The sequence below is a fragment of the Tiliqua scincoides genome, chromosome 2 (genome assembly GCF_035046505.1).
Source record: "Tiliqua scincoides isolate rTilSci1 chromosome 2, rTilSci1.hap2, whole genome shotgun sequence".
In the NCBI taxonomy this organism is placed as follows: Eukaryota; Metazoa; Chordata; class Lepidosauria; order Squamata; family Scincidae; genus Tiliqua; species Tiliqua scincoides.
Window position 1 is genome coordinate 103,552,625 of NC_089822.1, and position 27,008 is coordinate 103,579,632.

The 27,008-nt window shown below is 44.7% G+C and overlaps 1 protein-coding gene and 2 pseudogenes across 1 annotated transcript in view; 1 reads left to right on the top strand and 2 right to left on the bottom strand.

Moving 5' to 3' along the window:
• WARS2 (tryptophanyl tRNA synthetase 2, mitochondrial) overlaps positions 1 to 15,346 on the top strand; it is a 34,169-nt gene extending 18,823 nt beyond the window's left edge. Inside the window, exons 3-6 of the mRNA XM_066616376.1 lie at positions 8,404 to 8,484; positions 11,080 to 11,165; positions 11,542 to 11,660; positions 13,137 to 15,346. Of these exons, the coding sequence (XP_066472473.1) occupies positions 8,404 to 8,484; positions 11,080 to 11,165; positions 11,542 to 11,660; positions 13,137 to 13,585 (735 nt within the window). The 3' untranslated portion in view covers positions 13,586 to 15,346. The remainder of the gene's footprint in view (positions 1 to 8,403; positions 8,485 to 11,079; positions 11,166 to 11,541; positions 11,661 to 13,136) is intronic.
• Positions 15,347 to 23,597: 8,251 nt separating this feature from the next.
• Positions 23,598 to 23,716, bottom strand: LOC136643115 (5S ribosomal RNA; annotated as a pseudogene).
• A 587-nt stretch (positions 23,717 to 24,303) lies between these two features.
• On the bottom strand, positions 24,304 to 24,419 carry LOC136643345 (5S ribosomal RNA; annotated as a pseudogene).
• Positions 24,420 to 27,008: the final 2,589 nt, after the last annotated feature.

The following is a 27,008-nucleotide window of genomic DNA, read 5'->3' on the forward strand; positions in this document are numbered from 1 at the left end:
ATAGTGTAACTTTGACCCATTACCACAGACAGGAAAAGTGTTAAAATGTGAAAAAGATTTTGTTTTGGGTGAGGGTGAAAAGAAGGAATAAAGAAAGAAGATGGAGGAAAGAATAAAACAAGCAGACTTGAAATAACTTGGGTGTTGGCAATGCCCTGGTACAGATCTTACCCACAACAAGGAGGTGATTACAAGGAAACTTAAAAGCAAATTCCTTTATTCACTAATTCCTTAGTGCATCTAAATTTCATTGTTCTCTCCTTACTCCGAGGTCAACTTGAATTATCCAATTGCACCTCTTTGATCCACAGGCGACAGGTGAAAGCTTGGCCACACATAGATGTGAACTCAGGGGGACCTAAACTGGAAAACACCCTAGTATCCTTGGACTTTAAGAAACCTAGGCTTGATGGTGTCATTGGTCCTTCTGATTGGATAATTTACTGCCACCTGGGCATCCCTACCTGCCCTCTGGGCTTGGATGCCCAGTCAGCTGATGCCAGTCCCAGCAGGTGGGCTGGCTTAGGCTAGAACCAGGCGGAGAAGACAGCAAATCCCCAAAGTGACCTGTCTGCTTGACCATGCAGTCTTTCTGCAATGGCACAGATTTCAAAGTGCGTCAGGGAAGTCTCTTTCCTCTTGAACCTGATGCTGAGAGGCTCAAATCATTGCAGTGTGAGAGAAGGGATTTTGGTTATTTGTCCTGGAGAGTCGTCATCAGTTATGCAGAATTGATGGGATGCCAATTAAATGCAATAGCTGTTGGAAAGGGAAATGAAAATTCTCAGATTTAGTCAGTCCAGTATTTTGACAGATTAGACATTTAGGGGACGCATCTATGGAATTGCTGAAAGAAGCGGATATACAGAAGGGGAGAGACTGTCTTAAATGCACAAGCTGCCCAAGATCACAATAAGAGAAGCTGCTGTTGAAAAACAGAATCCCACTTTGAACCCCAACAAGAGACTTTCGATTGGTGCTCAGCAAGAATTCTGTAGACAGTAGGGAGATGTAGCATATTGGATGATTGCATCTTTGGAGAAATCAGCTAATGGAAATAACTAGCTTCCTATGGGAAACAATAAATAGTGGGATTTGTAATGCTGATGTTCTTCCAAGTATTTTTCATTATGCTGGAGGAAACATTTTCTGAGGAAGATAATATCTATACAGAAAACAGGCTTTTCCATTGGGAGACACGGAAGGTTTTTGAGCTGTTGCATATTAGATCACTGTCTCTTCCATTGTCCAAGTTTCTAGCAGAGAGTTTTTTGTTTGGTTAGTATGCTACCAGCAGCATCTTTTAATCTGTGGTTTCTCATCATGGTTAAAATGAGAGCAATTGTTAGGCAACAACAAAGTGTGTGATTAGCTGAGATAGACAAAAGCTGCCTCTTTGATTGCTTTGAATGACACCTAGATAGTGTTTATTTTTTTGCCTTGCATTTACAATGTGCTATCCTTCTGCTTAATATGTATGAAAAACTTTCTCCATTACTAGTTGAGGATTAGAAGGTAATGGTTTACTTCATGAAAAGATGGCCAATGATGAACCAAAAATCAGGAAAAACAGGTTTTTTTTCAAAAAGAGGAAAGTGGAAATTTGAAAGTGATGATTGGAATGCACAGGAGGCAGTTGCCAAATGGAAATACAGTTCTAATTCTAGGAGAGCCCATTAAAACACTAATCTGCAAGATTCGTGCATTAAGTGCTTCTCCCATCTTGTCGACGAACGAAAGGCCCTTTCCCAAACAGATGCTTATCTTTTATACTGCTGTTGTCATCATTGTCTTATGCCAGGAGTTCAATTGGGATGATCTGCCAAGTCATGGGCACACACACCCTCTCCATTCCCTTTTTAGTGCAAACCATAATTGGTTGAGATGTCTAAATCAACCGATTCTGTGGTTAGCACTTGCCCTCCAAATCAGAATTGGAGGCCATGGTTTGAAGTGGATTTCTAATTCTGATTTGAAGGGCAGAGTTTGCCAGTTGGGATATGATGATTACAATTATGGCTTGCACTAAATAGGAAACAGGGTGGGTGGCACATGGTATGGATGATAACTGGAACTGAATCTATGTTAATTTAGTTGCTTTTTGATCCCATGCACAAAAGCATTTTTTTGGTCTGTTTCTTCCGCATTTAGTTTTAGCTTGTTATTCAAACAGTTTCTCATCAAGGCTTCCTCTTAAACACTTCGTATGTAGTTTTTCTTCATTGATATAACACACATGGACATTTGCGTATACATATACAGTCAATTATCTGTACCTGCGCACTCCATTCCCATTGATTTGCTTATCTATGAGAACGAAGAGCGCAACTTACCTATCTGTGGCAATTCTGGAATGATCCGTGGCCATTCTGAAGTGATCCCAGCATCTTGTGGTAGCCATTTTGAATCTTGTGGCAGCAATTCTGAAGGCATTAATGCCATTCATTTGACTTTCCCCTAACCCCATTGTTCCCATAGCCACAGGTTTGATATCTGGTGGGTTTTCCAGGAATCTAATCCCTGCAGATACCAAAAAATTGACTGTACATTTTCAGACTTACTGTCATAAGTTTCTGTATTCTATACCTTTAAGGCCCTCCATGTTATGGGTTCAGGCTATCTGAAAGACCCATACATTCCAGCCCATCCCCTTAGGTCACCTGAGGGAGCTCTTCTACAAGGGCCACCTTTGTCCCAAGTGAGAGGGGTGGCAGCTTGGGGGCAAACCTTCTCTGTAGTGGTGCCGCAACTATGAAATTCCCTTCCCGGGGAATTGAGAACTACTCCCTCTCTCATGGCTTTTTGGCAAGAGCTCAAAATGTACCTGCTCTCTTTGGCATTGGTTGCTGAGCGCATATTTGCCCTCTGTGCCTCTGAAATACTGCTGTGGCTTGACTGCCTCCCTGGACTTATTGTTTCCCCGTTGGCCCAATGATATTTGTTAGATTTTGCCCTCTATTGGTTTACGTTTCACTATGTAATGTTAAAATTTAATGTTTTAATGCCTTGTTTGATGTTTTTTAACCTGTTGTGATACTTTGTACTTGTGATACTTTGTGTGCAATTATAAAACTTTGTAAGCCGCCTTGGGCATTTGCTTTGGCTTGGGAAAGGCGGGATATAAATTTCTTAAATAAATAAATCTTCCACCTTATTGCCCTTCAGGGCCTTTTTAGAAGCCAGGAGAAAGAATCATGAACTCCCTTCCAGAGTTCCACTGCTGAGGGGCGCTGCAACAAAGAAGTCCCTCTCTTGTGTGCTCACTAACCAAACCTAAGCAAGTGATGGCACCCAGAGTAGTGTCCTGTTCCCTCTCCCACTCATCTCAACAATGTCTTGGTGAACTGAATGCCATGTTTAATTTGCTATCAGTTATTGAATACAAGATGGCACATTGCAAGATGAGAAATATGTCCTAAACTGTGTTTTGTTTCTCATGTTAGTTGAACTTGCTGCCTTGACAGCACGAAGACAACATGTTATAATGTTGAAACTAATGGTGTACCATATATCAAAACAGTCTCTCTCCAATAAAAATAGCTTACTTCACTGCGACACACGCAATGCTAGCTTGGGCAGCATCAGAAGAAACACATTGTAGTTGTTTTCTTTGGGTAGCCTTGTAGATTTCTCTCCCAGGTTATTCAAGTTTTCTTTTGCAGACTTCTGTCTTGAATGGCCAGCTTTTTGTCTGTCATGAGAATATGTGATGGATGCTTTGGATGGAGAAAAGTGAATGTTTTGGAGCCACGTCTGCAGACATTTGTTCTTTTGGATATTTGGCTGCCTCGGTGCAGATGTGTCAAAACCACTGCTGTAGGGACCACAGATGCCATGCTGGCTGGATACAGAGCTTTTCTGCCTGGCTAGGACTTGGCATTTAAAAGGAGTTCTTGCCAACTTTAGACATCTCTATTCTTTGCTGAAAAGGCTTCAAAGGGTGATAGTTTGTCTGTGGAGTATAGTGTTGTACTGGGCAGATTCCATCTTTCTCATTCTGCACTAGATAATAAACCAGTTTAACTGTCTTGAATTGTCTGAAAATTGCTTAAAAATGCAGAAAAATTCAGTGATCATAAAAATAATAAAACAATGTGCAGAATGACAAAATCAGACAAGCTCAGCACTGTTTTACAGTGGTTCTGCTCCTGTCACCACTCAGAAGGTGGTGCTGGGATGCTACTCTTTGACTTTGACTATTGGGATCCTCCAGAATTCCATCTGGTCTCCTGTGCTGGTTAACATAAAACTGCTGAGAGAGGTTATTTGAACCTAACCACCATTTGAAAGATGGACATAAGATGTGTGCAATTGAACTAATTATCAGGATGATGGTGGAGCTGGGATGGAAAGTGGAAAACAAATATATTTTAAACCATGATTTGGTGAGGTTTATTTGTATTCCTTAATTGTGGTGTGGAGTTGAAAGAGTTCACAAGGATATCTAAGTGCAGAGGCTATGTCAGATCTATAGGAACCTAAATGCATTCCAGGATTTTATTTTGCGTTTTCAGGACTAAACCCTAGTACAGTAGTTCTCAAACTTTTTAGAGGCCCTAGGCTGCTGCCTGATTTATAAATGCCAAGGGATGTGGCTATAATTGTGATTGGGCGGCAGTACTTCCCCCCCCAAGCTTGTTTAATGCTTGTTGCACATATCCTAATCTACCTTATCAGTTTTGCAAACCACCAAATATTAAATCACAATTCATTTGTGGGTCCCAGATCCATTATTTGAGAACCACTGCCCTAATGTTGTAAGGTGCATACAAGAGAAGTTAAATTCTGGGTGTAGAAAGGCTTATCTCCTTAAATAGAGTGTGCTGCAAAAACCATCTCAAACCTCTTGTTTCATCCCTGTCCCTTGTATTTTGAAACCCCTGATATCATGACCAAGCTTTTATTTGTTTCAATGGCTTATATCCTGCCACAGGAATCATGGCACTGCTGCTTCCAAGGGACTTTGTCCTTACCTGGGGGGAGCACTGACTGGTTTTCGTGGAAAACAGGAAGTAGGTTTAGATTGAAGGGCTTTTTATTGCAGCTGTAGAGGAGATCAGAGGGGGCTGCAGTTTGGGAACCACTGATTTAGGGGTTCAAAACCAGCACCTTGAAGTGAGCCTGACAATGAGGTGGTAGTCAAAACAGATGGTATAGAATGAGAGTTGCATGCACCCAGGCTTGGCCTCCAACCAGAACCTGTGCTGTTGTGATCTGGGCCAACAAGAGCTTCTGAATGCTTTTCAAGGGTAGCCCCCCACACAGCGCATTGCAATAGTCTAATCTCAGTATGACTAGGGCCTGTGTTTCACTGGCCAGATCTGCTTTCTCTGGAAGGATGTACAGTAAATGCACCAACCATAGCGACTCCTACTTAGTCCAGTGCAAAGGTGTATCCAGGAGTGCCTCGGTTATAGAAAATCTATTATACATCCCTAAAGGAGCAGCACGAGTTTATATCTAATAGAACATAAATATTGAATATATTTTAATTGTTCCAAAATGCTGTATGTGTGAATTGGAAAAAGTATTCTGAATTTCCAGAAATTTTACATCTCTAAATGTTATTCTAGAGCTGGGGAAATTAAAAAAAAGCTTGACATAACCTTTCTGGCACTTTTGTCCATGAGTAACTTAAATCTATGAGTATTGATGAGATGTTGACAGATGACATGGCATGCTTTTGCTAACATTTATTTTTATTATTTTACAATATCATATCCCATCTTTCCCTTCCCCATTAGGACTGAGTCAAAGGCGGTTTATGGTTTCCCCCCATATGTTGGTGGTATGTTAATATATTGTCACAAGTTATTCAGTGCAACTTGTATTATGTAGGGTAGGTTAGTCTGTAAGCTATAAAACTGCAGCGCTTGCTTTACTGGTGACTAAAATTAGAGCAGATTCTGTGAAAACCATGGCTATATGAGGTATAGCTGTGATCTTGTAAATGTGTTTCTTCTCTTTTTATTACTCCTGTTCTGACATTTTATGTGACTTTTATATTTGACAGTGCACTGTTGTAAAATCTGACTGCCAATTCAGCAATAAACTTTGACTTGCGTATTTTTTTCTTGGAGAAGAGATACTTTAGATATGACCAGACCATCCAGCAAGATACGCTCAACTGTTTTCTTAACAACTCAGGTTAGAGAGACAGCGGTTTTTGAAAAGAATTGTTATTTTGGTCCAGGTTCGCCAAACTTTTCAGCACTTGGGTACCTGATGAGGTGTCAAGGGCTGAAAAATAGATATGTGAATTTAAATAAATACATTAGAGATGGATGGAGGGGAATGGATTTTGAAAAGGGGTTGGGGGAGCAGAGGGCAAAATTGATTTGCCCAGGAAGAGGGGGGAATGGATTTTAAAAAGGAAAATGAAATTGGGAAAAATGAATTTTTGAAAGGAGGAATATGGTAGAAAACCAATATTTTTGGAAAAACATTTTTTGAAGTGGAAATTATTTGAAGGAACTGGGGAGAGAATTAATGCATCAAGGAGATAAAGAGTTGGAACAACTAAATAATGTTAGGAGTAATCTGAGCAATACATCAATTTGTAAAGAGAAAACATGGTTTCGGTATTTGTTGGGACTGACTGACCTGCAGTCTTGACCAGGGTATTAAATGTATCTGGAATTCCTCTCAGGTTTCCAAAGAAAGTGGGAGTTAAGAATCAGGCAGAAGTTACTCTTGCAGTTTGCCTCCCTCTGTCTCTCTCACTCTTTCCCACCAAGACTTGGCGTGCCCGGCCCGGCCCGTCTACAGGTTGCTATGAGTTGGAACAGTTAAGCCTCCCCACCATGTGCCTTGGGCTGGATCAAATCCTCCACCCGTTGAGGGTTTGGAGACCCCTTTTCTGGTCAAAGAGGTTCTGTAGGTTTTTGAAGTATTAACTAAAACCTGCAAATGGATAGCAAATAGTCTTCAGCGCTAATGTCTACCCCTCAAGTGAGGTGCACGTATTCATCTGACTTTAGCTAGCCAGCTTAACTGCAGCAGTTTATCTCTTCCTCGGACCAGCCTTCAGGAAGTAATGTGCCTGCTCTTTATGCATTAAACTAGCATTCTTTTGAGTGGGGATTATCTAGTGGATTGAGTAGTGATTCTGTGCCAAGCGATCAAATATTAAGAGCTGTGTCTTCTGAGACAGAATAATGCAGCTTGTTTGTTAAATTTTATAGACCTCTTTTCCACATGCATGTTCCAACAAGATTTGGATCTGTTGCATTTGATAGCCACTTTCTTGTTAGCCTGGTAAGCTTATAATGCAATTTTACAGCTGCTTTTGATGCTGAGAACATATTCCTTGCCTTTCCCTTAAGGATAAAGGGAAGGAGGCCCTTTTACAATAGTGAGGCCAACCAAAGAACAGAGTTCACAGTGCATTAATGTTCATTCTTCCTCCTTCCCTCCCCCGCTTTTCACTGTTTGGAGAATGTGGATAAATGAGCTGGTCCAACAATAATAGAACAACCTTTATATTGAAAAGCACTGATATCTGGCTGCTTTGTCAGGCTGTTTTTAATGGGCACCTGGGGTTGTTCAGAACATCAATAGGAAATGATGTTTACAGTGCTTGGTATTTTGCTACTTGTGCTCAACTTGCCATGACCCTAGACCTCAGATATCTCCCCCACATCTCTTAACTGTCCTGTCTCTTGTGCCTACTGTGACATCTGAAATCTGTGACTTTTCTGTGATTAATGTTCCATTTAGACACTTCGAGGTTTTGCCCTAAAGAATAAGTGAAGAATGAGGAAGCATTGTTCTCTCCATCTCTTCTTTCCCTGTGGGTCAGAATAACAAGGACGTACAATAGGGGGAAAAATTGAGTTGTAGAGTTGCCTATATATCTCATGGCCTTAGTGTTTTGGGAAATTTATCTCAGTAGTGGAGCACATAGAATCAGAGTTGGTAGGGACCCATGCAGAATGCCCCATGTTCAAGCCTCCAGTTAAAATGATCTTGGTTAACACAGTGGGGAAAGAAACCCACCTGAGACTTTGGAGAGCCATTGCTGGCCAGAGTAGACAGTATTGGGCTACAGGTTTGATTCTGATGTCTGAGCCAAACCATTAATTTGTTATTATACACATGCTTGCACACTTCCTCCTCCCACTTGTACACACAGGTTCCTTCCCCTTCTTTCTGGCTTATGGTCACCACAATTTGTCACAAGCTTGGAAGCGGACAAACTAGAGTGAAGAAGTGGAGGAGTAGATAGGCACTTGTACACCCTTAGCATATTTCTGATTCCCCTGGTTTGGCTGTCATGTCTGAGCTTGTCCCTACAAGGCAACTTCACATGCTTTTTGGGTGTATTTGGAAGCAGGACTTGCTATTAGTGCTGCGTCTGTGAGAGAACACATGGCTCCGAATTTAATCTCTTGTTTGTTGCAGATAGCGGAACACGCAGAACTTGGCTGGATTCTGGGGTGTTTCACAAGTGTGCCTCGTCTCCAGCACTTTCCCCACTGGAAGGTAAGGCTCTAGCATTCATCTTGTTGCAAAACTGAAGTCAGTATGTTGAACTGGTTTTAGCTGAAATGTAGAAGATGATTCTGTGGCTTATAAGAACTAAAGTTGGCCTTTGCACATACGGGGTGGGGATGGGAGAATCTTTCTGGTGATAAGCATGATAAGTCTCAGATGTTCCAATAAAAGATATTAGAATTTTAATAGACATGTTGCTTTATTAAAACTCATACAGTCAGTGAACAGACTTATTAAATCACTTGAATAAATTAAACTTTTTGTACCAATAACTCTGAGGAGAAAAAAGCATACTTTTTGCTTTTAAAATAATTTAACCAGCAATTATTAATGTTTTGCATCTGTTGTGCAACAAGAGTCTGTTCTCATTTGCAGAATCAGCAGTTCTTGAGGGGTGGAGGGGTGCAGAGTGTCACCCTCTGGTAGGAGGAGCGGAAGAAATGATTCTAGGGTGGTACTGGTAGCCCACAATTTTTGAAAATACATATGGGTTTTTAAAAGTTAAAATTACAAAATTTTGATATTAAGTTACAAAAGTGCCCCGGATTGGGGCAGGGGAACAGATTTTCTTGTTTCCAAACACTTTTATTACATTAATCTGAATCAGTGAAATGTTTCCGCACTGGGATTAAATAAAGCGTAATCTGTAGATCCTGCTTTCCAGCTTTAGTTTTGTACACTTCCTAATTGAAAAATGAAGTTTTGACAAATTGTATTGTTTTGAAGAATTGTAAGAACTGAATCACATTGCTCAATGGAAGAATGAACTGTAGTTTTTCACAAAAGTGAATTATCTCTGCACATCTGGGTGCTGTGCCTATGCTGAAAAGATTTCCTTAAGTCAGTCAAACACCATCTTTCTCCCTTTTCGTCAGCTTGGTGCACACACAGAAGACTGTGCACAGGCTAGCGTAAGCATGGGAGGTCTGTGTGCAATACTGCTCCAAACATCATGCAGAGATGGAGGAGGACTGAAAGGCGGGGGTATTGAATGCATGCTTAGATCTCCCATTCTCCTAAATGATGGGCGGCCAAGTCCTATCCCCAGTGGCTGCACTGGGTGCAGCAGCACCGTAATGGCTGCCGCAGCATCCAGCGGCACCGCTGAGGCCGGAGGTCTCCTTGGGGGGAGCCTCAGGAACTGCATTAGCTATTCTGCCAGTGCAGACTTGAGAGCCTCGATGTAGGGCTTTGCAGCCAGACACGGAGGATAGAATACGACGGAGCAGGGCTCCACTGCTCCCATCTCCTCCCGCCCCAGTTCTGCTCCCTGCCCCGCCCTCCCCCGCCCTGGAAATACTCAGCACCAGCCAGTGCTGCAGGAGCGCTGGTCGGCCCTCCACCTGGTGCTGAGGCTCTGCACTGACTGGCGCTGGCTCAGTGCCAGCGGCCCCTGCTCTCCGAGTGCTGCAGACATGCCTTGCGGCACATGTGCAACACCCAGTGCTGGCACTGAGGTTGCACAGAATTGGGCCTTCACTGTGTGTCTAGGTACATGTGTAGATGGAGAAGCATGTCGCAGAAATAGGACTCAGTTGAACCTGCTACTGCTGTCAAAAATATTTACTTACCACTTTTCAACATCAGAAAAATCACAATTTACTTAGTGAACCTGTGGGACTCTGTGATGTGCTGGATCATGTTCTTCACTTTTCCAAAATCTTATTTTTCCCCTGATGAAAGTTGAAACAAACAAACAAAATTTACACTATTGTGTTTTGTTTCTATTTTTCAGATGTAGAACAAATAACCAAATACAGATTAATGACTCGAAAAGATGAACAAAAAAATATTAAAATTCACAAACCAGTGTTTAAATACGGCCTTTCCTAATCCGCACATGCAAAGTTTCAAAGTATTATATCTGATGTCTTAACTTATTGATGTCTTAATATGTATTGCCGGTTTCAAAAAGGAAAAAAAAAGGCCTTTTAATTTTTCTGGTGTTGTGTACAGTGATCTAATAGAACCTGTATCACCCAGAAAACACAGCCATGTATTGTTGATGACCTCTGTGGAGGTCAGGATCACATGGAAATCTCTTTGCCTTCCCCCTGCACCTTACATCTGAAATGGTGCTCTCCCTGTCTGCTCATGCTTGGGGCAGATGGGAAGATTTTAAATGCCTAGAATTTTTTTTTATGATATAAAATATCAGTAGAGTAAAACATTCAGCTCAAAACACCTCGGTGCTTGTCCAATAATTATTTTGCATGGAAATGGAGTATGGCTGTTCCAAACCTTATCTTGTATGCTGTATCAAATTTCTAAAGGGAAAGTGCAGGAAATAATTTTGAAACCCCTTGCTTAGGTGACTTTTAAATTTCCATATGCAACATTTCACATCTTCTTATAGTGCGATCCTATACATGTCTGCCCAGAAATAAACCCATGAGTCTTACTCCCTGGTACGTGTGTGTACAGTTGCAGCCTTAGGTTATGAAAGAATGGTTTAACTTTAGCCTGATCAAAATGATTTTGCTCGGGATTAAAAATAAATAAAATATTTTGCTCAGGATTAAAAATAAATTAAAAATAAAGTATTCGCCAAGTTGGTATGACTTACTTTTTCTCTTTAAATAGATAAAGAATGCCAGTCAAATGAATGAAGGAACAGTTGGTCTGTTCACCTATCCTGTCCTTCAAGCTGCAGATATTCTTCTCTACAAGTAAGAATTTCATCTGTTTGCAAAGGAAGGTCTGGGGTGGTGGGGAGGTCACTGATATAATAAATGAGGATGAATATGGAGGTGACTTGGAATAGATTATTTTGGAGCAGCTTAGTCATGGTGCAGTTGTTCCTGGGTTCTGTAATGGCATGTTTGACAGGATATCCAACATGTATATGGACATTAGTATAGTAACTACCATCCATCATCTTCTGAAATAGCTTGAGCTAGCAGGTGTGAACTGAGAAGGGGAAGGGGAGACCTGATGTCTTTTATCCTCTGTGATTATCATCTCAGTGGTAGCAGGAATTGTGCCAACCTGTGTATGGTTTAAGTGTTACTGATTTGCTATAAGCGTTTGGGTTTTAATTGAAAGGTCAACACATGTCCCTGTTGGAGAAGATCAAGTCCTGCACTTGGAACTGACCCAAGATGTAGCCCGCCGCTTCAACAAGAAATACGGGGAATTCTTTCCAGTGCCCAAAGCCATTTTAAGTGAGTAAGAAGTGTAACATCTCTGCAAAATGAGGTGATCGTGAGTAAAGTGAGTTCATTGTGTGTGGGTGGAGGGAGGGGCAGGGATGCACTTGTGGATGGAAAAGTAGAAGAGATGACCTGATATCAAAGTAAACAAGTAGAAAGGAAATGCGAGCCCATGAAATGGAGCTCTTGAAAAAATAATGCAAGACTACATGGATGCGCTGTCACCTTTAGAAAGACATGGTGCTTGGTGCCTGCTGTTTGAGTATGAGACTTTGTCCTTGAAACTTTTCAGAGGCACGTGCAAAGCGTGTGTCTTCTACCAGATATAGAAATTTTTGTATAGCCCGTTAAAGCTGTTTAAACACACACACACTACCCTCTACCTCAAGGGTGTCACACTCATTTCATACCGAGGGCCGAATGGCATTCATGATTCCTGCTGAGGGCCTGTAGTGATGTCGTTAGGCAGGAAGTGATGTCATTAAACAACTCATGACCAAAAATAAGCACTTTTTCTCACTTAGGAATTCATTAACTACAAATGGCAGAAGAGAAAACACGCAGGTCTTTATCATATTTCAAGATATGGGAGAGCCCAATTTTCATGTGCGCTGTCCTTATAAGCAGTAACACCTCAGCACTGCTCAGCAGCTGAGAGCATGAGGGCCAGAAAAAAGCTTCTGCGGGCTGCATCCAGCCCCCGGGCCTTATGTTTGACACCCCTGCTCTACCTGTATACCAATTGTATTATTATTTTTTTTTTTGGGGGGGGGGGGGGTCCACGTTTTTCTTAACATCCAAAATTCTGCAAAACAAGGAGTCAAAGCTTTCAAGAGAGAATCTTAAGCTGTTGGTTGTTGAAAGATAATAAAACCTTGCCCTCTCTAACAAAGATGGTGCATGCAGCACAGCGGGGGAATGTGGGAATGTGGGTTCTCTAATGATAAGGTATGGGTTTGAGTGGCAAGGCTGTCCTGAAGACAGCAATTAACTTAGTCTGTTCCAAGCTTTTAGTTGTTCTTGGAGAAAAAAGAGCTGTGGTGCCTTGTTAGATAAATTTTGGAGGTGGATATTCAGCAAAGCAAAAGGGGCTAATGATCAGAGTCAGGCAAGGGGTGCTTAGTGAAAGGTGTGTTACGTAAAAATAATACCTAGCATTTATACTATGTTTTCACACATGCAAATTGCTTCAGGCCATATTTTGTAATCCTTACAAATCTTGTAAAATAGTATGATCGTTCCATATTGCAAGTTGTGGAGGGTAGGCTAAGAGAATGACTCAGCTAAGACCACCTAGTGAGTTCATAGGAGAAGTAATATTTGACTTGTTACTAAGGCTGCAGTCCTAAATGCAATTACCTGGGAGTAAGCCCCATTGAACACAGTGGGAGTTACTTCTGAGTAGATGTATGCAAGATTGCTCTGTAAGTCTCTTGGCCACTATGTTTCATGCTCTCTTGGGTAATTCCCATCTTTCTTAATTTTTAGCTACAAGCAAGAAGGTGAAGTCCCTCAGAGATCCCACATCCAAGATGTCAAAATCGGACCCTCAGAAGTTGGCCACTGTAAACATTACAGATAGCCCTGAGGAGATCATGCTGAAATTCCGAAAGGCTCTCACAGACTTCACTTCTGAGGTGACCTATGACCCAGATAGCCGCCCAGGTGTCTCCAACCTTGTGGCCATTCACTCTGCCATCACAGGGCTGAGCACGGAGGAAGTGGTGCGCCACAGTGTTGGCCTTGACACTGCCCACTACAAGGGAGTGGTAGCAGAGGCTGTAATTGAAAAACTGGCACCGATCAGGAGTGAATTCAAGAGACTAAAAGGTGACAGATCTTACTTGGAGAAGGTTTTGTGGACTGGTGCAGAAAAGGCCAAAGAACTTGCAGCCCCTGTGTATCAGGAAGTCAGAAGACTGGTGGGATTGCATTAATGGTACAAGAAACCAGCTTTTCATGCCTCAAGTTGATTTTGGTCATCTTTTGCCCCCAGTCTCAAGGTCCTAGTTTGTCTTTGGATCCACAAGAGGATTTATAGTCAAATCATTCCCTCACACCCATTAACTTAATAGGACCAGCTGGGAGCTTCCAGAGAGCCATACAAAGCAGAAGTACAATCTCCTCCATGGGTCCCCCTCCCTTTTGTGAGCTGGCTCAACAACACAATTTCTGTTAGGTCAGAACCTGTCTTTCATTACTTGTCTTTTCTTGGGAAAGAACCTATACAAACAGCAATACGTATCTAGCCTAAGTTTGAACTCCTTAGTATCTGCCAGGTGAAGTGTTTCTCAGAGTGTTTGCTAAACAGGAGTCAGCCCTACCATCGGATCTAGTTGGTCTCTTTGGCAGGTGAAGATGGCTTCTTCAGCTACATATTATGGTCAAATGCAAATACCTGAGTACAAAATCCATGCAGACCACCTCACTACTGTAGGGTATGTGAAGGAGGGAGAGAAGGAATGAAAATTGCCCAGGAGATCTGAATGCATTTAGTGGGTATGTTGCCAAATTGAGGGAAGGTGCGGTTTATAAGGAGAAGATGGGAGAAGCTGCCTTGACAGAACAGTCTCTGATTTGTGATTCATGTGTGTTTTTTGTATATTACAAAATTAGACCTGTCCAGGGATCCTTGAAGCCTGTTTCACGGTCTGTAGAAGTGATGAGCAAGTGGCAGCAACCCAGCTGACTGATCCCAGAAATATCCAGTCTCTCAAGTCTCTACTTGACCATCTGCCCGGGGCCTCTTTCCCACTTTGATCCTTGCATGTAACAGTGCCAGGTCACAATCTGGAGAGTGTCTTCCTTTTGAAAAGTCCTAGGTGAAGAGGGAAAAACATAGCTGCAGCTTCTCCAGCCTGCTCCTCCCGGTTAGCTCTTCAACTGGTCATCTTTCCTGACTTCCCCACCCTCCACAGTAGGATAGCTATGGAGGCTTGCTCATGACTATGTGTGGCTGAGGAGGACAGATGGAAAGAGAAGCAATGGGTGGGGAGCAGGTGGAAGAAGCTGTGGTTTCTTTAATTTCCCCTTCCATCTGGAACTTTAAAGGTATCCTCATATCTTGCAGATTTCCATCTGGTAGCTCAACTTACTTTTGATTTCCTCTTTTCCAAAGATAGACAAACTCTCCAGGCGCACTTAAGTGTTGTGTGCGTGTGCGGAGGGGGAAAGACATTCAGAACTCTTCCTTCTGTGAAGGGATGACTCCTTGCAAAAACAGAATACCACCAGTTAGTGGTGGACATCAACAAAGGGCAGCAGTTATAGCCAAATGACCTTTTTCCTGCAAAAAGGTGTTCCTATCATGAGAGAGCAACTTCAGCAGTCACACACTTTTGTTTCCTCAATCTCAAAACCAGAAGAGCCAGATAAACTGCTGATGGAAAAAGACGAGTGGAAGAGGTCATCAATAGCTTGCTTTCCGGTCACTGTATCATGTTTATTGCTCTGATCTCGCAGCTGCCTTTTTAACCACTGTGTTATAATCTGTGGCTTCCATACTGTCATGGTGGAGGCTGGCAATATAGCAAACAATGAAGAGAGAACCTGTGCTGATTGTCTCTTTCTGGAGAGTCTTCTGGACATTGAAATTTATAATAAAACATTGAGCTCCTGCTGCTGCTGAATCAACAGGAGCTTATGAATGACGTTATGATAGAAAATAATAAAATTGTCACATTCTGGCTGATGACTGAAGGGGAGAAATAATGGCTCAGATTCTTTATTCCAATGAATTATAAGGCAGAAAAATAACTACTCCATGTCTCAGACCATAACAGAGAGAGGCTTTTAATCCATAGCTTTATTTTTCAGTAACTTAGTATATCTTCATGTTGGTAATTTTGCTATAGGCCTTCTGTTTCCACCTCAAAAAAATCAGTACGTACAGTAGGCCATATTTGTGCTTGATGCATAGATGTTTTTACTGATAGCTGGTCAATACACTGACAGAGGTTTGGTGCAAAAGACCTACAGCGCTACAACTTCCTACAGGGAGGGAAGGAAGGAATATTTTAGCAATGTTGGCAAGATGGTAAAGAAGCATAGGAGGACGGTTGGAGCTGAGAAACAGATTTGAAAGTAATCAGACTTTAAATCATAATTAGCAGTATATGAGCAGTTATTTTATCTTAAAATATACGGAAGTTGAGCAAAAGAATACCTTGAGCCCAAGTAAAACCATTTTTAAAAATGAGAATAACAGTGTGTTCTCCACCAGAGGAACCACACACATTCTGAAATCAGGATTCTAGAGCTTATGATTATGGCCTCTTGGTAGAAGACAGACTGCTCCAGAGCCCCCCAAAACTTTGAGTATAACTGTGCCAAAGCCGCAATTCTGGATCCTGCAGAAGAAAAGCAAAATGCAGAATGTTCTCTTGAAAGAAGCCAGTGTAGCCTACCCCTCCCCATCAAGTTGCCTCTGTAGTCAGGGTACCCCTGCTGTGCTGAGCATGCTGTAGTGCAGCAGACTCAACCCACTAATAGAGCCCTTCGGAGCTTCATTTCAACAGCCTCCTCTTGCCAGTATCCCAGATGTCTACTGTTTGACAGCAGATGCACACATGATTGCATATGGTGTCCACCGCATCAACACAAAGAATTACAGTCATTTAAAAAAAAAAAAGTTCTGTACCCAGGCAGTCCAAACTTAACGCCAAGAAAACTGGGATTCTGCAGACTTTCTAAATTGTACAAATATGCGTAATTCACGTTGTGTGATTCTGGTTTTGCTGCTCAGGGCAGGAGTGATGTGACTGAAGGCTCCCCTTGTGACTCTTGAAAACTGATCTGCTTCTTTGTTTTTAGCAGGTATTGCTCACACAGTTTTTCAAGCATATCTTCACACCGCTAAGGATTAGAGAGTTACTTTTTAAAACAAAAAAGGAAAGCTCAGTTTCTTGGGAGGCTGAGTTGTGCACCCACAGTACCGCTTTAAGGCCTATCCCTTAAGCCAGTGATTTTCAATCTTTTTCATCTCATGGCACACTGACAGGGCATTAAAATGGTCAAGGCACACCATCAGGTTTTTGACAATTGACAAGGCACACTATGCTGCCACTGGGAGGCCACATCCCCCATTGGCCCTACTAATAAATGACCTTCCCCCAAATTCCAGTGGCACACCTGTGGACCACTTGTGGCACACCAGTGTGCCACAGCACAGTGGTTGAAAATGGCTGCCTTAAGCCCCCAAGAGCTGCTCGTTTTGGTGTGCACTAGCAAGTCTGTCTGTTGTGCTACTGTGTTGGGATGAAAAGACCTGTTCATTCTGTTAACCTACTGCAAGGAAGCATCACATTTTGATGTGATGTCACTGCTTTATGCACTGAAACTGACATCAAAAATTATCATAAGCGCCCGTCACTACTGAAACTGACATCAAAAATTATCATAAGCACCAGTCAGGGAATTAGAGGACAGGTCCTCTCCTGGATTGAGAACTGGTTGGAGGCCAGGAAGCAGAGAGTGGGTGTCAATGGGCAATTTTCACAATGGAGAGAGGTGAAAAGCGGTGTGCCCCAAGGATCTGTCCTGGGACCGGTGCTTTTCAACCTCTTCATAAATGACCTGGAGACAGGGTTGAGCAGTGAAGTGGCTAAGTTTGCAGACGACACCAAACTTTTCCGAGTGGTAAAGACCAGAAGTGATTGTGAGGAGCTCCAGAAGGATCTCTCCAGACTGGCAGAATGGGCAGCAAAATGGCAGATGCGCTTCAATGTCAGTAAGTGTAAAGTCATGCACATTGGGGCAAAAAATCAAAACTTTAGATATAGGCTGATGGGTTCTGAGCTGTCTGTGACAGATCAGGAGAGATATCTTGGGGTGGTGGTGGAGAGGTCGATGAAAGTGTCGACCCAATGTTCAGCGGCAGTGAAGAAGGCCAATTCTATGCTTGGGATCATTAGGAAGGGTATTGAGAACAAAACGGCTAGTATTATAATGCCGTTGTACAAATCTATGGTAAGGCCACACCTGGAGTATTGTGTCCAGTTCTGGTCGCCGCATCTCAAAAAAGACAGAGTGGAAATGGAAAAGGTGCAAAAGAGAGCGACTAAGATGATTACGGGGCTGGGGCACCTTCCTTATGAGGAAAGGCTACGGCGTTTGGGCCTCTTCAGCCTAGAAAAGAGACGCTTGAGGGGGGACATGATTGAGACATACAAAATTATGCAGGGGATGGACAGAGTGGATAGGGAGATGCTCTTTACACTCTCACATAATACCAGAACCAGGGGACATCCACTAAAATTGAGTGTTGGGCGGGTTAGGACAGACAAAAGAAAATATTTCTTTACTCAGCGTGTGGTTGGTCTGTGGAACTCCTTGCCACAGGATGTGGTGCTGGCATCTAGCCTAGATGCCTTTAAAAGGGGATTGGACAAGTTTCTGGAGGAAAAATCCATTATGGGGTACAAGCCATGAGGTGTATGCGCAACCTCCTGATTTTAGAAATGGGTTATGTCAGAATGCCAGATGCAAGGGAGGGCACCAGGATGAGGTCTCTTGTTATCTGGTGTGCTCCCTGGGGCATTTGGTGGGCCGCTGTGAGATACAGGAAGCTGGACTAGATGGGCCTATGGCCTGATCCAGTGGGGCTGTTCTTATGTTCTTACAGGGCAGCTTTTCAGAAAGTCTTGAATCTCAGGAATGCTGCCTCTTGAAGCAAAGCGGGAGGAGGCTTCCCTCTCTTCCCCCCCAAAGATTTGTTATGTTCAGCTCCATTTTCACTCTGTCTTCAATTGCCTCCTCTGCAGACCAAGCCTTGACAGTCTGGGTAGAAGGCACTGGCTGTAGTGCTGCAGGTATGTAGTTACTCAAGGTAGCCACCAGGGGCCAGTAGAGTCTAAAATCCAGGATTTTCAGTACCCTCCTATCTCCCTCCTATCTCCTACAGTTTCTGAAAGCCCTGGAGTGATTCATTAGTGCTCCAGTCTTAGCACTCGTTCATATACTCTATACTGCATAGCTTAGGTTTGCCACCAAGCAAATGCTCATCAGGGAGCTGCAACCAGTCCTGCCCTTCTGATATGCACCTGCGTATGACGGGCATGTTTTTAAAGCACCTGTTTGTCACGTTGACACTTCCCATTTTTAGGCACACACCTAGAACATGCCATGTGTGAAGTAGCCCCTAAGCAAGCTGTTCGAGTAAGCCTTTTCTGGCTTGCAGCATTCTCATTCTCCAAACGAGGCATGGGCTGACCTTTTGGATTTGAATGCAAGGGATATTTTGAGAACCACAGAGAAGTTCTCAAGTCAGAGGGCGTGGAAAACATTTTTGTGGTTTGTATGTGGTGCTCCTACCTGCTTCGTGTTGTTGGAAGCCACAATGGGAGTGTGTGTGTGTGTGTGTGTGTGTGTGTGTGTGTGTGTGTGTGTGTGTGTTTTCTTTACTATAAATAAAAGGCATGCATTTCTAAATATAGGAATCTGCCCCTAAATTGACAAACTAAAGAGGAGTGCAGGCAGGCAAAAGGAAGGAAATGTTTTCTCAAGTTCTCGAATTTTCTCACAACTTAAGTAGAGCCTCCTGTGGAAATCGGTTTTCCTACATGTTGTCACATGCTGGATCAGCAGGGGGGGGAGGGTATATGCGGGCTGCACAGCAGCGCAGATCCACTGTCAACAGTGTGCTGCTTTTCATTCTATTGAGAATACGCATTTGGATGCACACGTTTGTGTGCCCTGGAAAGCAATGCAGTGCTGCTTTTGTGCTCTGAATGTCACCTGCGCATCTCTGACATGCTGAGGTTCCTGATCCAGCAAGTGAAGATGCATGAAAGAACCTTCTGCCAGAGAATCTCCTTTATGATTTGGGCACCTGCATTCATGGGGTGAGCTCTGGGGAATCATTTAGCTTGAGCAGAGGGACCTGAGCAGTGAATCTCCTTTTGGGAGCATGGATTGGCCCTAGAGAGCTGGTTTGCAAAGCCAGGTTCTTACCTCCCCTTTGAATGGCATGGCCCATTCCTAAAATCAGGAGGTTCCACATACACATCATGGCATGTAACCCATAATGGATTTTTCCTCCAGAAACTTGTCCAATCCCCTTTTAAAGGCATTCAGGTCAGACGCCATCACCACATCCTGCGGCAAGGAGTTCCACAGACCGTCCACACACTGAGTAAAGAAATATTTTCTTTTGTCTGCCCTAACCCTCCCAACACTCAATTTTAGTGGATGTCTCCTGGTTCTGGTGTTATGTGAGAGTGTAAAGAGCATCTCTCTATCCACTTTATCCTTCCCATGCATAATTTTGTATGTACTCGTATCAATCATGTCACCCCTCAGGCGTCTCTTTTCTAGGCTGAAGAGTCCCAAGCGCCAGGTGCCCCAGCCCAGTAATCATCACTCTCTTTTGCACCTTTTCCACTTCCACTATGTCCTTTTTGAGGTGCAGTGACCAGAACTGGACACAATACTCCAGGTGTGGCCTTACCATAGATTTGTACAATGGCATTATAATATTAGCTGTTTTGTTCTCAGTACTTTTCTAATGATCCCAAGCATAGAATTGGCCTTCTTCACTGCCACTGCACATTGGGTCGGCACTTTCATCAACCTGTCCATCACCACCCCAAGATCTCTTTCCTGATCTGCCACAGACAGCTCAGAACCCATTAGCCTATATGTGAACTTACTTACATTGAAATGCATCTTGCTGCCCATTCTGCCAGTTTGGAGAGATCCTTCTGGAGCTCCTCACAATCATGTCTGGTCTTCACCACTTGGAAAAGTTTGGTGTCGTCTGCAAACTTAGCCACCTCACTGCTCACCCCTGACTCCAGGTCATTTATGAAGAGGTTGAAAAGCACTGGTCCCAGGACAGATCCTTGGGGCACACTGCTTTTCACCTCTCTCCATTGTGAAAATTGCCCATTGGCACCCATTCTCTGTTTCCTGGTCTTCAACCAGGTCTCAATCCAGGAGAGGACCTGCCCTCTAATTCCCTGACTGTGGAGTTTTTTTCAGTAGCCTTTGGTGAGGGACCCTGTCGAACGCCTTCTGAAAGTCCAGATATATATACTACTTCTTTTTTGCAACTTTAACAAGCCATTGCCTCTTTGTCTTTTTTCATTGAATAGCAGCAGAATGAGGGAGGTTCCCTTGGAAAGGGGGGGTCCACTGCTTATGCTACTCTGCTTCCCCCCAAAGAAGAATTTCCTATTTTTAATTTCCTCCATCTATTTTTAATTTCCTCCAACAGAAACCAGTGTTTTGATGGCCTCAAAAGAAGAAACACCACCCAGCGACAGAGCAGTCTTCCCTCCCTTTCAGGTTCCAGCCAGACATGCATAGGCTTGGGCTGATGCGTTGATGCTTGTACACATCACGAGCAGCGCTCCTTCTGTTGTTAAGCTGGGGGAGGGGGAGGTTGCTTGCCTTTCAAGATCCTTGGTAAAAGAACTAAACTGGAAAAACCTTCCATCTTGAGCCTGACAATCGCAATGGCTAAAAAAAAAAAATTAATATTGAAAATAATATTTATATACCGCTTTTCAACAGAAAGTACTTCGCAAAACCATTTGCATAAGCGCAATACAAATTTATTTATTTATTTATTTATTTTTTATGAGAGTTATACCCTGCCTTTCCACCCCACTTAAGGGCCCTCAAGGCAGCATCTCACTCTCTCTCTCCCCCCCCCACTTTATCTCCCAAGTGGGCTTTCAAAGCGGCTAAGCCATGGCTCCCTGTCCCCTAAAGGCTCACACAATCTAGTGACAGGTGCAGAAGAGATCCCGGCAACAGCCATTGGAAAAGAGGGAAGGGGTGGGGGTGAAGGGGGGGCAGTTGCTCTCCCCCTGCTGAATAGAAGAGGAGCACCGCTTGAAAAAAGGCGTCCCTTTGTGCAGTTAACCAGGCGTTTCTAGCAGTGTTTGAGCAGGGCAGCCTTTCCCACATTACAGATACACGTGTACTGTTTTTTTTTTTCTGTCCTCCTTGACTCCAGTGGGACGCTTTTCGAACGTTTTGGAAACGATGCCAAACCTTGCCGAACTGAGGGCCCAATCCTCTCCAGTTTTCCCGTGCTGGGGCAGTTGCGCCAGTGGGGTGTGCGCTGCATCCTGTGATGGAGGGGCATTCACTGGGGCCTTCTCAGGTTATGGGCGCACTGTTTCCTTACCACAGGGCTGCATTGTGGCTACACAATGTGAGCTGGAAAGTTGGATAGGGTTGGGTCCTAAGGCTGCAATCCTGTCCACACTTCCTTGAGAGTCAGCTCCATTGACTATGGTGGAACTTGCTTCTGAGTGGACATGCATGGGCTTGGGCTGTACTTTCTCCAGGGGCGTTGATGCGTGTACACATGCGAGCAGCCCTCCTTTCCAGCAGCCTTCAACTCTTTCCAGCAGAGTCTCCCCCCCCCCCCCAGTCTTTCCGAGACAGGTTCTTTCCTTGGAGGGCAGCCACGGACTCCATTGTCTGCAAGGATGCTTGGTGGGTGGGGGGGGGGCAGCATTGTTAAAAAACGCTTTGAAGTCCCGCAAGGGTTGCAGCATCAGCAGCAGCTCCAGCTCCCTCCCGCCCCGTCCTTGCCCCCCCCTCCCGCCGCTCTCCAGATGCCCGGAGAGAGATCGGGGCTTTGATCTCCCAAAGCAGCCATGGGTTCGTGTGCTCGTTTCATTTTCTTCTGCTGCTCGGTTGCGTAGCCGAGAGCCTAATGGCAACCATGCCAGGTATGAGGTCACCGGCGAGGGAGGGAAGGAGGGCTTGGAAAGAGCCAAGAAAAAGCCTCCTGCAGCATCTGCTCCTGGGGGGGGCTCCTGCCCCCATCCAATGGGGATGGCGAAGGCAAGGAGAGGTTTCAAGTGGTGGGGGGCTGTGCAGGGGGAGCCCCCCATTCCTCAGGGCCTTCTTCCCCCTTCTCTACCTGCCCCCCCCCCTGCCCCGAGAAGGGCAGTTCGTTCAGAGCCAGTTAGGGGTGCAAGTCATGGGCCAAACCAGGAGGGAAAATCTCTCAGCCCAAGAGACCTGCTCCTCCCAGGGGAGACGTGCTGTGTGGGCTTCCCCTCCCGCGATCCTGGTTTAGGGCACCCTTCCTGCCGAACCCGGGTTCCCCGCGGTCACAGTCAAGGGCCTTCTGCGACCCTCGGCCTGGCTGGCCGCGGCAGACGCTCCGGTCAAGGCCCGCAAGGCTGCCAGCAATGTTCCTCCGCTCTATTCGCAGCCCAGAGGCGCTGCCTTTTCAGAACGCGCTCTTCATCCGAATTGGAGTTACAAAGTGACGTTTGCAGGGCAGGCAGGAGAAGCAGAAACGCTTTAGAAAACCCAGCGGAGGAATCCTCCAGCTCTCCCATCCAATGCACCTACTACACTGGATCCCAAAACTTTTGGAGCCCCGGGATCCACTTTTTAAAATGACGCTCTGTCGGGACCCACCTAGATTGACCAAACTTTTTAAAAAGGAGATCAAGAAAGAAATTATTTATTTATAAATATAGTTATATATTTTTATTGAGACATATGTTTATATATATTTTATAATTATTTATTTTTTTAAGTAATAATCACCAGAAAAAAGATCCTCAAACATTTATCTCTTTACACATCCTTGCAAACGACAGGAGCTGAGCTGTTTGCAGGGTAAGGAGCAGCTACACTCTCTGATCTCGGATCAGGGCCTGAGGCCATTGGTTATCTGATTATTCCACCACCCTTTGAAGACCCACCGAAAATCAGGTTACGACCCACAGTTTGGGAACCACCGAACCGAGCTAAACCGAAAAAGTGCTTTCCTCTTCCAACATGGGACAGACTTGGGCTCGCCTCATTTTCCAATGCCACCCACGTGGCGATCAAGAGCAATTCTCTTTCCCTCCGACGGAAGTCACGTTTCCGGCTGGAATGGCCCAGTTTGGGGGGTAATTTTTGATATGGAGTCCCACTGCCCCTTGGATGGTTGGTTGGCAACCTTCAGTCTCGAAAGACTATAGTATAAGCCTACAGCACCTGGTATTCCCAGGCGGTCTCCCATCCAAGTACTAACCAGGCCTGACCCTGCTTAGCTTCCGAGATCAGACGAGATCGGGCATGTGCAGGGTAATGGGATGATCTGAAATTTCGAACCTTGTTATGCACTCAGACTTTTTTTTTAAAGAGCTGGTTTAATAAGTCAGTTTTTTAAAAAACAGTAAGTTTAATTCAGGTTTGACCTTAGATGTTAACTCCACAGTCACAAATCTCGGATTAGCTGAAGTAAACTTTATGAAACTCAATTAACGAAGAAGATATTGACAAAGATAAGTGGTTGATCTGATCAAGACAAGCCATGATGCATTCTTTCTTCGGAAGATGTCAAGATATTAGGGAGAGTAGCTATTTTTTTCTGAAATCGGTAGTAGGGCACAGAGAATTCAGCCTGACTGATTCTCCTATTTGATGTTATCAATGCCTTGACGTCTGTGTTGTCTCTGAGTTATGCCAATAAAGGTTTCTGACTGACTGACAATCAACAAAGAAATGAAGCTGCCCTGGGGATGCTAATGGGGTGTTAATGGGATTCCAAACCTAGACCAGCCATTTTCAACCACTGTGCCCTGGCAGTGGTGTGTCCCAAATGCCCTGCAGGTGTGCCACAGGAGTTTGGGGGAAGGTCATTTATTGGTAGGGTTGGCAACCTTCAGTCTCGAAAGACTCTGGTATAAGCCTACAGCACCCGGTATTCCCAGGCGGTCTCCCATCCAAGTACTAACCAGGCCTGACTCTGCTTAGCTTCCAAGTTCAGACAAGATCGGGAATGTGCAGGGTAGGGCCATTGGGGGATGTGAGCCCCTCCCCACCGGCAGCATGGTGTGCCTTGTCCATGTGCCTTGACAATCTTAGTACCTTGTCAGTGTGCCATGAGACGATAAAGATTGAAAATCGCAGTCCTAGACATTGCATCAGTCCCATGAAAAGCTTCCCTGGAATGGTACACGTTATGGTCTGGATATATGGTCAGCCCTTACGCATAGGATATAGTATTTCGTTAGATCTGCCTAGAGATTGACAACCCAACTTTCCATTTACACAGACTGGACGCCTCAGCTATGCAGATGGGGGGGCGGGGCGGCGGAAATAAATCACACACGGCCTGATCCTATACAATTCCGTGGGGGGGGGGGTGACTCCCCGCTGGTAAAAGTGCGTATAGGACTGCAGTCTCAGGCACATTCAGAGCCCAATCCTATGCCTGTCTATTGAGAAATCCCATTACAGTCAATGGAGCCTACTCCCAGGAAAGTGTGGAGAGGATTGCAGCCATTGAGCCCAATCCTATGCGTGTCTACTCAGAAGTAAGTCTCATTATAGTCAATGGGGCTTACTCCCAGGAAAGTGTGTATAGGATTGCAGCCTTGGTGAGGAGTTTGGTCCCATTGAATTCAGTAGGCTTGGGCTGCGCCTGTACACACGAAGTCGTGTTGTTGACACACGCTGCAATATCAAGGAATGCCTGGAGAGAAGAGCAGGCATTCTGCAAATACATCCCATAAGAACATAAGAACAGCCCCACTGGATCAGGCTATAGGCCCATCTAGTCCAGCTTCCTGAATCTCACAGCAGCCCACCAAATGCCCCAGGGAGCACACCTGATAACAAGAGACCTGCATCCTGGTGCCCTCCCTTGCGTCTGACATAGCCCATTTCTGAAATCAGGAGGCTGCAGATACACATCATGGCTTGTAACCCGTAATGGACTTTTCCTCCAGAAACTTGTCCAATTCCTTTTTAAAGGCGTCCAGGCCAGACACCATCAACACATCCTGTGGCAAGAAGTTCCACAGACCAACCACACGCTGAGTAAAGAAATATTTTCTCTTGTCTGTTCTAACTCTCCCAACACTCAATTTTAGTGGATGTCCCACTAAAATCCCACTTCCCCCCCCCCCCAAAGTATTCCGTCCTCCAGTCACCCCCATGCGCAGTGAAACCACCTCACCTCCTCGGCTGCCTGCCCGCACCAGCTTTTCTGATCTAGTCTGATCTCTCCCCCCCCCCTTCAATCGCATCAGAACGACCCGGCCCCCAAGGAAGCAACAACTTGGAGGTGAAATCTGAATGCGATTGCTTCTTCGTTCAGGGGGAGCTGGCCGGCTGTTTGGACACCAGGCGATGAACAGGCCTCTTTTTCTAGGGAAGACGTGGTGGATTGATCGACGACCTTGTTTTATCCCCCAACCTTCCTCCACAGAGTTTAGGGATCGGGGTGGTTCTCTCCACCTCTCCCATTTTATCCCCCACCTAGTAAGGTAACCTAGGTTTGGACCGCATGACAGAGCAGGATTCGAACTCGCGTCTCCCCGATCCCACTGCACTAAAGACACCAGAGTGCCCATCCCGCCCATCCCACCAGTGGCTGCTGCTTCTGGGACACTCATTAAAGACTTTTAAAGTACTTTAACAGCAAACCAAACACCCCACACTGAACTCCCTTGCAGTCAGACTCGCGGGGCATTCACATTCCGACGAGCAGAGCTTCTTCCCGTAGGGAGGATGGTGGGGTAACCCAGAACTGCTGCCACGCGTGCACTTGGACTCAGGAATCGAGAGGGGGTGGTGGGCTTGAAACCTGGGATGATCCAATAATGCGGGCGTGTTAAAGCAGAGCAGAGTTGGGCCCCCTGATCCTGCACTTTCTTAAGGAGCTCCCCCCCCCCCATTCCAGGTTTATTACCAGTTAACTGACCTCACACGCCCTGCAAAGAGTTTACTTGCAGTTGGGGTAGATTCAAATTTCCATCATATCCCTCCCCCCCCCAACATTAACATTACTCACTGGGTCCAGTCAGTGGACCAGTTTCCCCACGTCGATAACACCAGTTGCTATAAATCCAGATTCAAATCAAAAGACGGCTCGAGGACGAAATTTTAAGCCTGTCTGCCAACTCCTGATTGGCAACTCCATTTCTGCCCAGTCCCTAGGTGTGCACATTTGATCCCTGTTGCGTTTATGCAACGTTGGGCCGAAACGGCTTAAAGGGAACCACAGCTATAATCCGATGTACGTTTACAAAAGACACTGCAAGCCTGTGGACGTTTACTCCGAAATAAGCCCCACTAAGGGCACAATCCTACTCAGAAGTAAGTCCTATTTTGTTCAATGGGGCTTACTCTCAGGAAAGTGTGGTTTGGATTGCAGCCTACATTTCATGCAGCATTGGGCAGAAGCGGCTTAACTCAAGTCTTCCACTGAAAATCATGTTAGATCGTGAATCAATCGGATGGTGGTTAAAAATCTGATGCGGAGGCAGGGGCGTCGCTAAGGGGGTGCGGGTCGCACCGAGTGACGCGCACGGGGGTCGAGCACTGGGGGACTGACGCGCTAAAATCGCAGTGGTAAGGAGTAACCTCATCATGTTATATACCGTT